This window comes from Boleophthalmus pectinirostris, unplaced genomic scaffold (genome assembly GCF_026225935.1).
Source record: "Boleophthalmus pectinirostris isolate CB_2022bp ecotype Guang Dong unplaced genomic scaffold, ASM2622593v1 HiC_scaffold_19, whole genome shotgun sequence".
Lineage (NCBI taxonomy): Eukaryota > Metazoa > Chordata > Actinopteri > Gobiiformes > Gobiidae > Boleophthalmus > Boleophthalmus pectinirostris.
The window spans coordinates 35,825,446-35,840,687 of NW_026571140.1; the positions used below are offsets into that span (position 1 = coordinate 35,825,446).

A 15,242-nucleotide genomic window follows, 5' to 3' on the forward strand; every position below is an offset into this window, starting at 1 on the left:
TGGCTGTAAACTGCAGTAAAGCAAATTAATTAACTAAAAATCCCGCTGTATTGTTATAATTATGTTTTTCTTCATCTGTTTATTAGAACTGCAATAATTGTAGTAATATATTTTTCTCTTATCCTTAATTTTAAATGTGCGTTTTGTAACTTTTTGGGTGGAGAGTTCATCAAATTCTCGTCAAATGCTTTTCTATATGGAGATGTTATTGCTTTGGAATGTTTCACAGTACGGCATTAAACCGTTTTATCTTTATAGAGACCAAATCAGACCAAGTTACTGGTCAGATCTGTGGAGAGGCAACCCCACTCACAATGCCTGTTTTTCTATGTATTTTTGAGCTATAAAACCAATAATTTTAATTGAATAGTTGTAAGGTAGAGCTGTTTAATGTCATACTGTGGAACATTCTAGGCAGAGCAATGACATCTCCATAGAAACAAGCAGGTGACGGCCATCTAACCAAAAAGTTACACAGTGCACCTTTAATGCCATAATCATGATTCATATTTTTTGTATGTTTTTTTAGGTACATTCGTTGTTATTACTTCGCTGTGAAGACCTTGATCACCATCGGAGGCCTCCCGGACCCTACCACCGTGTTTGAGATCTGCTTTCAGCTCCTAAACTACTTTGTGGGCGTCTTTGCGTTCTCCATCATGATCGGACAGGTCAGTAACTCAATAACACGAGGGTTAAATCACATTAGACATCTGCGTATGATCTCTGCACGACCCAAATAAGAAAGTTACCTCTAATTTTACTTTAATTTGATACACCACGTTTGGTCCACTATAGATATACACTGATTTTAGGTCAACCTTCTATAAAGCACATTTAAAACGACTAAAAGCTACCAAAAATACTGTATAACAATCAAATTAATAGCAAAATAGAACAAAATGGCGCATAATGTAAGTAAATAGCTTGGGATGTAAAGATATCCAACTCTCTCTGTACAATATTATCACGATATGCATCTCACGATACGATATTTATTGCAATATTTTGGAGAAGCTGATATAATTGTAGATAGGACACTTTTTGGCTTTTGAAATACCATGACAAGATTTTGGTGTGAATTATTTCTGTCATAATCCCAAGAATTCAAGTAAAAACATATTTCTTTATGTTGTTTGCACTGAAATGAATCATGGGATATGTAGTTCCCGATGTTTATTAGCTGTTGCTACTATAAAACCATGCATTTAAGGGTAATTTAACCTCAGTTCACCCCAGAAAATTGCAATTTGAACCCTCACATTCTCCAATTGCAAAGAAAATTGGCGTATGAAAGCCAAAATCTCAAATTGTAGCACGATCGGACCAATGGTTGCTGAGGTATTGCAATTTCATTTTTTCACTTTTTTGCATGGTTGCCGAATTTTAAATTGCATTTACTCAGCAACTACTGGTCCAATATTTAAAAAATCAAGGTATTTCTGGAAAGGGGAAATCATAAGAAATCCAAATCTGGCATTTTTGCATTTTAGTACTTTTGAGATCAATTACACGCTCAACCTCAATGACACCAATAGAAAAAATGTAGCCCTATATGTCTACAACAACATATACAAAATCTGGAGGGGTTTTCATTTTTATTTTCACACAGATTTACCTAGACGTTGACTAACCCCCATCTTAAGACAATATTTGCATTCCTTATGATTTCCCCTTTCCAGAGATACCTTCATTTTTGATATTGAACCAGTAGTTGCTGAGTAAATCCAATTTGAAATTCAGTGACCACGCAAAAAAGTGAAATAATGAAATTGCAATATCTCGCAAACCGTTGGTCCGATCAAACTAAAACTTTAAATTTTGGCTTTTAATTTACCTATATATAAAGTTTCATCAAAATTTGGCAAAGTAGGGTTTAACTCATTGGGTGAACTAAGGTGGGCTAACCCTTAAGCAAAGGAACTTGTAATTCGATATACTGTGACAGCCCATGGTATTATTGCAAGACTTATGACACTACAATATCACGATATTTTGGTTATTGTTACATCCCTATAAATAGCCAAAAATGTTAATCAGTCTGCGTTCACTCTTGTTCTGATTTGGTCCTTGTTTGAGCCCGGTTTGGTCATTTTCTACTTCTGGTTTAGTCTTGGTTAAATCTGGTTTAGTTCCGAGATTAGATTCTGCACTCTAATTAAGAAAGTTTTAATTTCAGTCTAATTTGATTTCAGTTTTATACATTATGTTTGGCCCACTGTACTAAGATTCAGGGTAAAAATACAGATATGCATTTATATTCCTACTCAAAAATAAATATGCTTTATAGGTCAGATTAATTATATTTATTGAAAAATATCACCACAACTTGAACCTTGGACTGGAATACTAATAGAGCTCTGAAGGGAAAGTGACTTAGAGGGTTTTCAGAGCAACAAAAATGAAACTAAAACTCATAAAACACTGTTAATACGTTGTTTTCAGTGAATAAAGCATTTTAAAAACAATAAAAGGTAACATGGTAGTATGTTTTCTTGTAAAGACATATGTAACAAGTTTTAAATGTAATCAGTCTTGTCCAATCTAAGATGAAAATTGTTCTTTTTGTGTTCCAGATGAGAGACGTGGTTGGAGCTGCGACTGCAGGAGAAAACTATTACCGCGCGTGTATGGACAGCACCATCAAATACATGACCACCTACCACATCCCCCGAGACGTGCAGAACCGCATCAAGACCTGGTACGACTACACCTGGATGAGCCAGGGCATGCTGGGTAAGGAACCAGAGAAGTTAAGAGTCGTTTTTATTTTATTAGTGATCAACTTTGGTTTAACAAGGGGGTATTAATCAAAATTGACTTTTTGGAGCTGCCATGTTATAGTGTTGTTCCTTCATCAAATACATTAGTTTTTTTTATGTCATCCATGCATTTTTGAGTAATCTAGCGATCTCTCCCAGCCTTATTTGAACCCTTCTTATGGTTAGTTTTAAAATTCTGTCCACAAGTTTATGTCATCCATGCTCCCAAACAGGATTTTCCATAAATATACAAAAGCAGGAAGCAAAACAATACACTACAACTCCACAAACCTGGTGTGATGTGCAGTTACACTAGTTTCATTTGCAAAAATCCTGCTCAGTTTTTAAGTCCATAAATCAATGCTGTCAAATTGCATTCATTTCAAACTGTAAAAAGTGTGTAATATTGTTGAATATTGTGTACATTGTATTGATTATTGCTGTTTTACCATGCACCATGTATTGTGCATCACAGAGATGTAAAATTGATCATACAAGATATATAAAAATATATCTCATCAAATTGTGAATTTTGTTTTCAGATGAGCAGGAATTGTTGATCCAGCTTCCAGAGAAAATGAGAATGGACATCGCGGTGGACGTCAACTACAACATCGTCAGTAAAGTCGCTTTGTTTCAGGTCAGTGAGAAAACTTTGTAAGACTTTATAAATATACAAATACAAAATAAGTCAAAAGTTTTAAAACTACTGTCTGTAACACAACCTAATAGCAACTTAAGTACTTAATTGTAGTTTAGTTTATTTTTTTTTAATAGAACAGCATGTTTTAACTATAAGGGGTTTGGCAAAAATGCAAAACCTGCAACTTTTGTGGCGGAGGGTCCTCTAATTTATAAAAAATAAACAAGCAGCAGAAAAGTAGGCAAGCAGAATAGTTGCTCAGTGCATCTTTAAAAAACATCTACCATCACAGTAAAAAAAAATATATATATATAATAAATCAACTAAACCCCAGTTAAAATATAATAAACTTACAATTTTACTTCAGTACACTACAGCAGATGAACTGATTTGAGAAGTTTGAACAGCAGGGAGTCCATTTTGTATTGACCTAGTTCTTAAATACTTATGTTATTTACAGCGCTAATAGGTGGAGTATATAGAAGAGGTCTTATGATGACCCAGAACACGCTAACCTCATGACATTATAATGCCCCTGTCAAAACAAACATGCACTCTACTGCGATAAACGATAATATTGAAATTATTTTATGCTACTGACACACTGACAATAATGCAAGATAATTCTAAATAGACAGTATTATTAAAAGACAAGTTACATTTTCCACCCTCTACAGCTCAAATTTTTTCTCATTACAACAAAAATAACTAAAATCTCCCAAAATATATTGTGCCAGCTTTCATGTATGGAATGATAAGTCAATATATAGTAATTATTGTGACAGGAATATGAGACATAACCGCATGTTTGGGTTTAATATGAATGAGGTGACGTGGACCAGCTGTAATTCAGTGTATCCAAAGATATCAATTTGGTCTTATTTTTTTCTAAAAACAAAACTATTTATAATCCGGTGAGTTTGCATTCAGTTTGTATCATGTCTGTTCATTGATTCTTAACCCCAAAGTATGGCCTCGAGGACTCACCTGAGGGCAGTGAAATCAGCAAAGTATAATACATTAAATGGGAGATTGGGCCTCAAGGTCAAAAAGAAGAATCCTTATTTACAGGCATTGTCAAAATCAAATGTTTGTTTTTGTATCAGGGCTGTGACCAACAGATGGTGTTTGACATGCTCACCCGCCTCAAGTCTGTGGTCTACCTGCCTGGAGACTTTGTGTGTAAAAAGGTAAACATTATTTGGTAATTTTCCATTGTAAACATGCACTATGAAACTTGTTATTGCTTTGCCTGTTTTGCATTTATTCAACCGTTGGTGCTTTTATTGCTAAAAAATCTATTGAAAAACATATATTTATGCTGTGAGTCGGCTTGCATCTCCACAGTTCTAGTCTGTAACTTGACATGATGGAATTTACAAATAATATGGGTTATAGGTGTTTAGTCAGGACTAAAGTCAACATTTCAGGTTCATGCAGCTAAAACCTGGAACAGTCTTCCTGAAGATGTGAGACAGGCCTCTACTTTGACTCTGTTTAAATCCAGGCTCAAAACGGTTTTGTTTACCTGCATATGACTGAAAGGTTTTGATTTTTCAGTCCGCACTTCTCTCTCTCATTTAATGTTTCTCTTATTTATGTTTTGATTTGTTTGTATTGTTATTTTAATGTATTTCTTATTCTGTAAAGGCACTTTGAATTATTTTGTGTACAAATTGTGCTATACAAATAAACTTGCCTTGCCTTGCGTTACATTAAATAGCTGAAGAGTGCGATAATCATAACTTTCCATGCGACCATTGCTTTTACTGAGGATAATGTATAAGAAACATGTTAGTAAATAGACAAAATGTATTTGATTATGCCTAAATCTTGTCTTGAAATCCAGTTATTGTGTTTTATTTTGTCTTTATGGCAGACATGTCAAACTCGGGCCCAGGAGCCAAATTTGGCCCACGATATAATTATATTTGGCTTGCGAAATAATCTCAAATATGTATTGGAGCTGCCCGCCAGCTACAGATAGGCTGTAGAGACATTGTTTATTTAAAATTTTGTTAGTATTTTATATTATGCTTGTTCTGGATTCAGTGTTTAAGCAAAAGTATTATTAAACATTTACTTTAAAAGGAAAGTTTTAATATTACATATCTCAAAAGAAGAGAAAAAATGCAGATGTTGTTGAAATTTTTCAATAAATATTTAGTTTGGCCTACGACTTAGTCCCAGTTTTTAATTTTGGCCCTTTGTGAATTTGAGTTTGACACCTCTGCCTTAGGTTATATTAAATAGCTGAGGAGTGCGATAATAATAACTTTCCATGGGATTACTGCTTTTACTGAGAATAATACATAAGAAATGTATTCGTAAATAGACAAAATGTATTTGATTATGCCTAAATCTTGTTTTGTAAGTCCAGTTATTGTGTTATGTTTTGTCTTGTGGGATTTATGGTTTGTATCTGTCTCTGTGACTTGTAATATACTACATGTTGTTTATTTTTCAGGGTGAGATCGGTCGGGAGATGTACATCATAAAGCAGGGCGAGGTGCAGGTGGTGGGTGGTCCCGACTTGAACACAGTGTTTGTGACGATACGAGCTGGCTCTGTGTTCGGGGAGATCAGGTCAGACTGGACTCATCCACTTAAACTATTACCGCTGACACAGCCACAATTCACACTTTAAGACTCCAGGGCCTCTGCAGTGAGCCTGGATTACACAGAGATAACCCAGGAATTTAAGGGTTAACTCTGGGTTTCTTATCTACAAAGTAAGATAACAGTAATTTGCAACCAAACAATTATTGAAACCATCATCAAGTATTCAAGTGTTCAATAGTTTGTGTTTGTGTTTGCTCGTGTGTGCATACATGTAGAACCAGTGGTGTAGTGGGGATTTTTTAAGTGGGAGTACGTGATTTGTGACTACAACACATGAATCAGGACTAAACCAGGGCTGAACCAGGACTAAAACAGGACTGAAAGAGGTTTAAAACAGGACTTAAACAGGACCGAACCAGGACTAAAACAGGACTAAAATAGGACTAAAACAGGACTAAAATAGGACTGAAACAGGACTGAAATAGGTCTAAAACAGGACAAAAATAGGACTAAAACAGGACTAAAACAGGACTGAACCGGGACGGAACCAGGACAAGAACAGGACTGAACCAGGACTAAAACAGAACTAAAACAGGACTGAACCAGGACTAAAACAGGACTGAACCAGGACTAAAACAGGACTGAACCAAGACTAAAACAGGACTAAAATAGGACTAAAACAGGACTGAACCAGGACTGAACCAGGACAAGAAGAGGACTGAACCAGGAGTAAAACAGGACTAAAACAGGACTGAACCAGGACTAAAACATGACTAAAACAGGACTGAACCAGGACTAAAACAGAACTAAAACAGGACTGAACCAGGACTAAAACATGACTAAAACATGACTAAAACAGGACTGAAACAGGACTTAAACAGGACTGAACCACAACTGAAACAGGACTGAACCAGGACTGAACCAGGACTGAACCAGGACTAAAACAGGACTAAAACAGGACTGAACCAGGACTGAACCAGGACTAAAACAGGACTGAACCAGGACTAAAACAGAACTAAAACAGGACTGAACCAGGACTAAACAGGACTGAACCAGGACTAAAACAGGACTGAACCAGGACTAAAACAGAACTAAAACAGGACTGAACCAGGACTAAAACAGGACTGAACCAGGACTAAAACATGACTAAAACAGGACTGAAACAGGACTTAAACAGGACTGAACCACAACTGAAACAGGACTGAACCAGGACTGAACCAGGACTAAAACAGGACTAAAACAGGACTGAACCAGGACTGAACCAGGACTAAAACAGGACTAAACCAGGTTTAAACCAGGACTAATCTTGGATTTGAGAGTGAGAGACCTCGTAGAGCAGGGTGTCCACAAAGTGCGATCGGGCGACGGCCAAGCTGATGTTTCTGTGCTTCATCTGAGCATGTTGTGTCTGACCTTCCTCTTCTCTGATTGGTCAGTTTGCTCGCTGGGGGCGGGGGAAACAGACGGACAGCCAATGTGAAGGCTCACGGTTTTGCGAACCTCATGATCCTGGACAAGAAGGACCTGGCTGAGATCCTGGTGCACTACCCCGAGTCCCAGAAACTGCTCCGGAAGAAAGCCAAGTAAGTCCCGCCCACTCAGACAGAAGCCACACCCACTAATGTTAAATTATTTTGGCCACAATTTTTATTTTATTTTTTTTCCAATTATTCACTGTTAAAACACAAATAGAGCTTGGATACTAGTTATTTACATTTCATGCAAATCAAAGTTCAAACCTGTTTCATGTGAAGCTACTTTGATTAATTTTGCATGCATTACAATAGGAAAATCGTCTTTGGTGTTACTTGGTGTGAAAGTTTTGAGAGCCACTGACATAAAGTATTTCTCTTTAAAAAGAATAGTTTGTGTCTTTTTAACACATAATAATAATCAAATATATTGTCTAGTTACACATACTGTATTTTTCTGACTATAAGTCGCATCAGCCAAAAAATGCGTAATGAGGAAGACTATAAGTCGGACTCTTTTGGGGAATTTATTTTATAAATTCAGAGAACAGGAACCAACATTTCATCTTGAAATGCAAGTTATAGAAATAACAATAGAACAGAGAACGACAGACTGTTAACGTCACATATGAACAGTTCTTCAGATAAACTATAACATAAACAACAGAACAGAACAAGTTTACCAAACTCTCCTTCTCACTCCAAATCACTAAATCCATTCAATTCTTCATCCTCGGTGTCACTTCTAAGCAACTCCACGACCTCCGGAGGTAAATGGAGCGCCACTTCCTCTTCTGCGTAGTTGTCGTCAGACTCAGCATCAGTTTCCAAAGTGCTTCACATAACAATGTAAAACTATTTATGTAAAAAAAAAAAAAATCAGCAAAATTATGTTTTAACCATGTATAAATAAAGTGGATTTGGATTTGAATGTTGTACCCAGAAATAAGAAAATATTGTAAAAATGTCTAAACAAATAAAGTAATAAAAAAGTGTAGTTTTACATAGAGTATCCAGGCAGTGTCCACAGTGTTCACCTTGGTGCTGATCTCTCCTCTGGCCCGGTGGGATTAGAGCCTCTGTGGTCTTAATCTGATCAGGTCCCAGGACAGTGACTCAGGAGGCCAGTCTGCTTGAGCTCCTTCAGCTTCTGTAAGAACAGCGTGTATGTTAACAGGGTCCTATGGCTGCTATGTGATGTCGCCTTTAAACGGGCATGTGTTTCGCATTGGTGGAATCGTAGCGTAAGGTTAGTAACTGCATTTCTGATTCTCAATGTGTGGTTTAAGTTTGTTTCATGTACTTGTTTGGATGTCTATCTGCAAAATTAGTGGGACAAGTTGTGTGGTTTGGTGTTACAGAGTTGACGAAAACTTTGATCATTTCATTTAAATTTCTCTTGGCATTTCATGGTGACTAATAGATGTTACACTCTACACTTTAATGCTTTTATAGAACTTTAAAACTGAAGTATCTTTATTAATAAGAGTGAGGAGTGCTTGTTATTGCTGACACTTTACCCTCATTTGATTTTTTTTTTTTTGTTCTATAGTGCTTCAAAAGTTCTGTATTGGTTTTTCCCTGCTAGTCTAGTCTGATCTAATAATTTACGTTAAGGGATATTAATGAAAAACACTCGGAAAATACGGAAATTTAGTGGAACCATATTGCCATTTAAGTCCTCTGCATCCCTCTGAAACATATGGCAGCACTGAAAGCTGTAGGATAAACATAACCCTATAGTAATTAGGCCAATAGGAGTCACGTCACTTAACTTAATTAAAAAGAAAGTTTCTTCATAGACACGCACTTACAGTGGTCGGACATGTTTGTTTTGTTTTAAAGTAGCAACTAAAAACCAAATGTAGAAATATTAGGCATTTTTAGTATCGTATTTCTTGTTATTACCAAATTAAAAGCAACATTGCATAACTTTCTAAAGGTGGCACATGGAAATGGAAAGTTGAAACGATACTTTGGTACATTCTTCATGGGGATAAGTAGAGGTTTTATGCTATATTGTGGAATATCATTAGTCTGATTCATCAGCCGGTTTCACTTCGTTGAAACCATCTGACCTCGCAGTGTTAGGAATTCGTTCGCTCGACAGTAGGCAGGTACTTTTTATCATTTAACCAACTGCTGCTATTTGATCGTGACGGGGCTAACTGGAACGTTACCGTATTTTCCGCACTACCAGGCGCTCTGGATTATTAGGCGCACTGTCATTAAATGGTCTATTTTCGAACTTTTTTCAAATATAAATCACACCGGACTTTAAACGAAATAAAACAGTTGGATGGGTCAGTGGGACTTTGTTTGGCACGTTCACGGTGACTCTGGGCTTTGTTCAGTTGTGGCGTGTAGGGAGGGTGCTGGATTGTTGCCATTTTCGCAGTGACTCAGTTGTTCAGTTGTGTCTAGAAGTGGCACATTGCACTCGCTTTTTCTGTTCGTTCCTCCGTTGAATTCCTCGTGTTCCTCCGTGTGTGTTTGCGTGCACTGTGGGCAGGTGCGGCTTTGTAGTTTACTGAAGTCGTGCTGGGACACCCGAGTGGATTTGTGTATAGGGCGCTCTGGATTGTGGGGCGTGCAGTCGTTTTTTGAAGGGGTTGGAGGCTTATGAGTGCACCCTATAGTGCGGAAAATACGGTAAGCTTTTCCCAAATCCCTTAGGAAGAAGAACAATAACGTCTTTCCCCTTGATGAAATTCACCAAATATTCTCTTCATTCCAGCTTTAAATCCTCAATCTCAGGAATCGTTGACAACACTGAATCTATGGCTCTTCATTGATTGGCTGGTGCCCGAACTCGCACTTCCGGGGTTTTTGCGAACCATCTAGTGTATTTTGATTCCTGACCTAGTTGCTGGAGAGAAATTAAATTGAGCGGAGGCATTAGATGGCTAGAATATCATAGCCAAAGGAACAACATTCCCATGGAAAAAAGCAAGTTGAGGTCCTCCTTCAGGTCAAATAAAAGTCAAGTTTATCCATCCATGATCCATGCTCTCTCAGATTAATGACGCATGTTTTTCTCTGTTAAGTGTAAATAACGCAATTAAAATAAACATAAAAGCTTTTATTTTGTGGTTTTTGGTTAAATAGTTACACAGTTGAGGCTTTAAATTCTTATTTTTTTAATAAACAACTGTACTCAGTAGGGATGTAATGATATTTTCACGATATACATCTCACGGTACGATATTGCGGTATTTTGTGGAGGCGAATAAAACTGTGAATATGCTACTTTTTCCTCTTAAAATGCCTTGACAAAACATAATGCTAAGATTTAAAAGTGCTTAGAACTGCTATTTCTTTATGTAGTTTGCACCAAAACGGAGCAAAGGATCATGGTCGATGTAGTTTCTTCTGTTTTTGCTGCACCATAACAATGAATTTAAGCAAAGAAACTTGTGATTTGACATATTGTGATGGTCAACGATATTATTGAGAGACTTTTGACCATACAATATCATGACATTTTGGTTATTCTTACACCCATAATACTCAGCACCCCTTAATCGATATTACTAAAAGCCTTTCAACTCAAAATATCCAGTGTGTGATGTCTTGTTAACGCTGACATTGTATTTAACTGAACTTGTCTTGTTTTGCAGGACGATGTTGACGAAGGACAAGAAGCCGGACGAGAAGGGGGGTAAAGAGGTACCGGTGGTGATCCCCCCGAGACCTGAGACCCCCAAAATGTTTAAAGCGGCCCTGAAAGTGACCGAGCAGGCGGGCATCGAGGGCACCTTCGCCAAGCTCAAGGCATCTTACAAACCAGCAGAGGACGAGGAGGTAAGACTGTTTTAATTGTACTGCATGTTTATGTGTTTATTATTATTTTGGGTATCTTTAAAGGTCCACTATGTCACTTCTCCGGTTAAAAGTAATCAAGGAGATGTTATTGCTTTGTGTGGAATGTTAAAGAATATGACATTATCTTGTGTCTAGTCAAGATTTAGGTGTTTTAATATATTTAAAGTACTTACCTTTAAACGTACATTTCTTTGAGTGTGGTTTCTTTGCAGATCTGACCTGTAACTTGGCCTGGTGGTGCATCTGCTTGTTTTCATGGCTAAATACTTTTAACCAATTATAATTCCAGGCCATTTTTGTGAAATTGCTTTTGCTCTGACCAATATTGAACCCTCAGTTCGAGATACCGTATTTTCCACACCATAGGGCACGCTCTTAAGCCTCCAACCTCTTCAAAAAACAACTGTGTGCCCCGCAATCCAGAGCGCCCTACACACCCCAGCACGACTTCAGTAAACTACAAAGGCGCACCACCCACAGCACATGCAAACACGCATGGAGCAGACAGCGACCGCACAGCGAAACACACCCGCAGACACACTCATCATTCCACGCCGACGAGGAACGGAACGGAGGAACGAACCGAAAAAGCGAGTGCAATGTGCCACTTCTAGCCACAACTGAACAACTGAGTCACTGCGAACACGCCGACAATCCAGCGATCCCAGACAGCACCCTCCCTACACGCCACAACTGAACAAAACCCAGAGTCACCGTGAACGCGCCAAACAAAGTCCCACTGACCCATCCAACTGTTGTGTTTCGTTTAAAGTCCGGTGTGGTTTATTTGTGAAAAAAGTTCGAAAATAGACCATTCAATGACAGTGCGCCTTATAATCCAGAGCGCCTAATAGTGCGGAAAATACGGTATAAATATTGTCAGTTTTGCTCTCAGTAGCTTCTATATTAGTTATGACCTGGGATTATATTTTGCAGGCTCAGTATTGTTCGTATTTTGCAGCTTTTTACCACACAGTGCATAAAGAGCATTTATAGTGACAAGAATCAGTGGTGGAACGTAACAGAGTAAAAGTTGTAAACTGCTGTACTCAAGTATACATTTTAGGAATCTGTACTTTTACTTAAATACATTTTAAACTGGATACTTTTTACTTTTACTTCACTATATCTGAGACCAGGTATCCGGACTTTCTTCTCCACTACATTTTTGAACAGGACAGAAAAGTAAAAGTATTTTTGTTTATTAGTTTGAGACCTGCTGAAAAGGCAGTATTTCTTTGCTCCAGTGTCTGTACTTTTACTTAAAGGTGCACTGTGTAACTTTTTGGTTGGGGGTCCATCACCTGCTTGTTGTTTCTATGGTTATCAAATGAAACAGGAAACGCACAAGGTTCTTGTAGAGGTGCAAATGCAAGGAACAGTAAAATAAAAGTGAAAAAATGCATAGTTCACTCACACTCACACTTTTTTTTTATTTTTAAATAATGTTTCAGCAAAAAAGCCTTTGTCAGTTCATTTTTCTGTGGTCCAAAGCAAGAAAAATTATCCGACGAAGGCTTTTTTTTGCCGAAACGTTATTTAAAAACAAAAAACAGCTGTTGGACATCGGCCATCTGAGTGTGCCATGTATTTTTTCACTTTTATGTTTCTATGGCTACATGATTGCTCTGCCTGGAATGTTCCACAGTATAACATTAAACAGCTCTACTTTACATTTAAACAATTACAGGTGGTTTTATAGCTCAAAAATACCTGGAAAAACAAGTATTCGGACTGATTCTCCACAGATCTGACCTGTAACTTGATCTGGTCTATCTCTTGATCTATCTCCATGAAGATAGAAAGGTTTAATGCCATACTGTGAAACATTCCAGACAAAGCAATAACATCCCCACGCAGACAATGCTGCTTTAAGTAAGAAAACTGAGTCCTTCATTAACCACTGACGAGAATACATTAAAATCAGGTTTTTATCAGGTCTCTTCTGTTCCTCAGACCTCCTCTGGGCAGTCTCCTCGCCCTCCCCCCTCCCCGATGCACCGGCGCTGCCCTGTCCCCGTGTTCAGAGCTGCGGAGAACGACGATACTGTGGCAGAGACGGCGGACAGCTCCCTCATCATCCGCATGACCCCTAGGAGAGAGGGGGAGGAGATGCTCAGCGTGGAGGTGAGCCCGGCCGAGAAGGACGAGGATGGGGACGGAGAAGAGCAGAAGTGAACCAGGAGATACAAGTGACCGCACGTTTGGAGGGCGGAGCCTGTGCTTTCTCAGGATGGGCGGGGGGATGAGCAATAGTCGGCCTTTCATAGTTCTTGGTCTGTGACTGTCTCCAAGAAATCAGTAAGATTTCATAACTATTGTGTAATGGATGTTCCAAAACCCAAGTTGTGCTTGTATATGTGCAGAAGATACAATGTGCATGAGATGGGCCCTTTAATGTTTGTAATGGTTAACGGCATAAATCAGCTCACCTATAGTTGTTCCAGCCAAGTCAGTTCTTTCCGGTTAGATTGTGTTAAAACAAAACTTAAATTAAACTCGAGTTAACTTGAGTAACTGAGCTTCAGACAGAGCAGTGCCTCCAGATGGCTTCACAACCCAAGAAATGTTGATGACATGACATGGATTTTGAGGGACTTTCCTTGCAGGACTAACAACATGGAAAATATTTGGTTGTTGAAAGAATAAACGCACTTGCAGTGTAATCGTTTGGAGATGTTTTTACAAACTTCAGTCTGGTTAAGAGACGCATTGTGCAAAAAACAACTTTTAACATTTACAATTTTCAATTTCAATTTGTAAATTAAGTTCAGTATTTCTAGTTTTGTCCAAATTGTATTAACTCTGGAATTTTAAATTTTTTAAATAGGGATGCCATTTGCAGTTCTGCCACTAGGTGTCACTGATGTCCACAAACTCTTTACCTCCATGGAATCTTTAATTATGGCAAAAGTGTTTATTAACAATATACACTTTTTTTTTTTAATTGGCAGTTCATAATTTTGTAATTGACTTCTCTCAGTGAAATGCACCTTGGGAATTGTAGTTTAATTTCAAACACGACTTTTACAGTGATCTTCTATAATGACTGTTCAGCTATTTGAGAATAAAATGTTAATTAGTTTTTCATAATGTTTTTATTTTACTGTAAAATTTCCATAGAAACTTTCTCTTTTTTCTTTTCAGTTGTTGCTTCACACTATCTCACACGGCACATTCATTTTGTGTGACAAATATATTTCAATTTTGAACATTTTTGCTGCTTGAAAAAAGTTAGATGGTGCAGTTGTGTTTTAAAGTAACATGAATGAAACATGGATAGGCTGAATTTATAGACGGAGATACCTCAAAGCAGATGTTTACAGCTGCCAGTTTACATTAAAGTAGCACCAGTGAACACTTTTAAAATGATTTTGCTGAAATAACAAATAGAATGTAAATAATTATGTGTAATAATTGAAATTTTGTACAAAAGTTTCAATAAATCTGGACAATCTTTCTCGTCTGTGTGGTCCTCTGTGTCTTTTATTTATTTGACTTATTTACTGATATTTTATGATGATTGTAGTTTTGCTTTTATTAGATTTTTTGCTGTTTTATTGTTTTATGAGTGGTATGAACCGATTTTATGATCTCTGTGCAGCTTTTTGGAAACTATAAATAAAGTGGATTTGGATTTGAATGCTGTGACATCATCTGAAAAACAATGTCGACAGTGTTCACCTTGGTGCTGATCTCTCCTCTGGCCCAGTGGGATTAGAGCCTCTGTGGTCTTAATCTGATCAGGCCCCAGGAGAGTGACTCAGGAGGCCAGTCTGCTTTAGCTCTTCTGTAAGAACAGCGTGTATGTTAACAGGGTCCTACGGGTGCTATGTGATGTCGCCTTTAAAACAAACCTCACATTAAATTCTAACTTGAGTAACAGAGCTTCAGACAGAGCAGTGCCTCCGGTTAGCTTCACAACCCAAGCAAACACAAACACACTGTTGATGTAATGGTGTACTGGTGAAGAAAAAA

At 37.7% G+C, this 15,242-nt stretch overlaps 1 protein-coding gene across 1 annotated transcript in view; it reads left to right on the plus strand.

Moving 5' to 3' along the window:
• The window catches only part of cngb1a (cyclic nucleotide gated channel subunit beta 1a), a 51,229-nt gene extending 36,654 nt beyond the window's left edge, over positions 1 to 14,575 (plus strand). The window contains exons 32-39 of the mRNA XM_055154342.1: positions 530 to 671; positions 2,577 to 2,736; positions 3,305 to 3,402; positions 4,512 to 4,595; positions 5,873 to 5,991; positions 7,404 to 7,550; positions 11,060 to 11,243; positions 13,221 to 14,575. Coding sequence (XP_055010317.1) covers positions 530 to 671; positions 2,577 to 2,736; positions 3,305 to 3,402; positions 4,512 to 4,595; positions 5,873 to 5,991; positions 7,404 to 7,550; positions 11,060 to 11,243; positions 13,221 to 13,442 — 1,156 coding nt within the window. The 3' untranslated portion in view covers positions 13,443 to 14,575. The remainder of the gene's footprint in view (positions 1 to 529; positions 672 to 2,576; positions 2,737 to 3,304; positions 3,403 to 4,511; positions 4,596 to 5,872; positions 5,992 to 7,403; positions 7,551 to 11,059; positions 11,244 to 13,220) is intronic.
• The last annotated feature ends 667 nt before the right edge of the window (positions 14,576 to 15,242 follow it).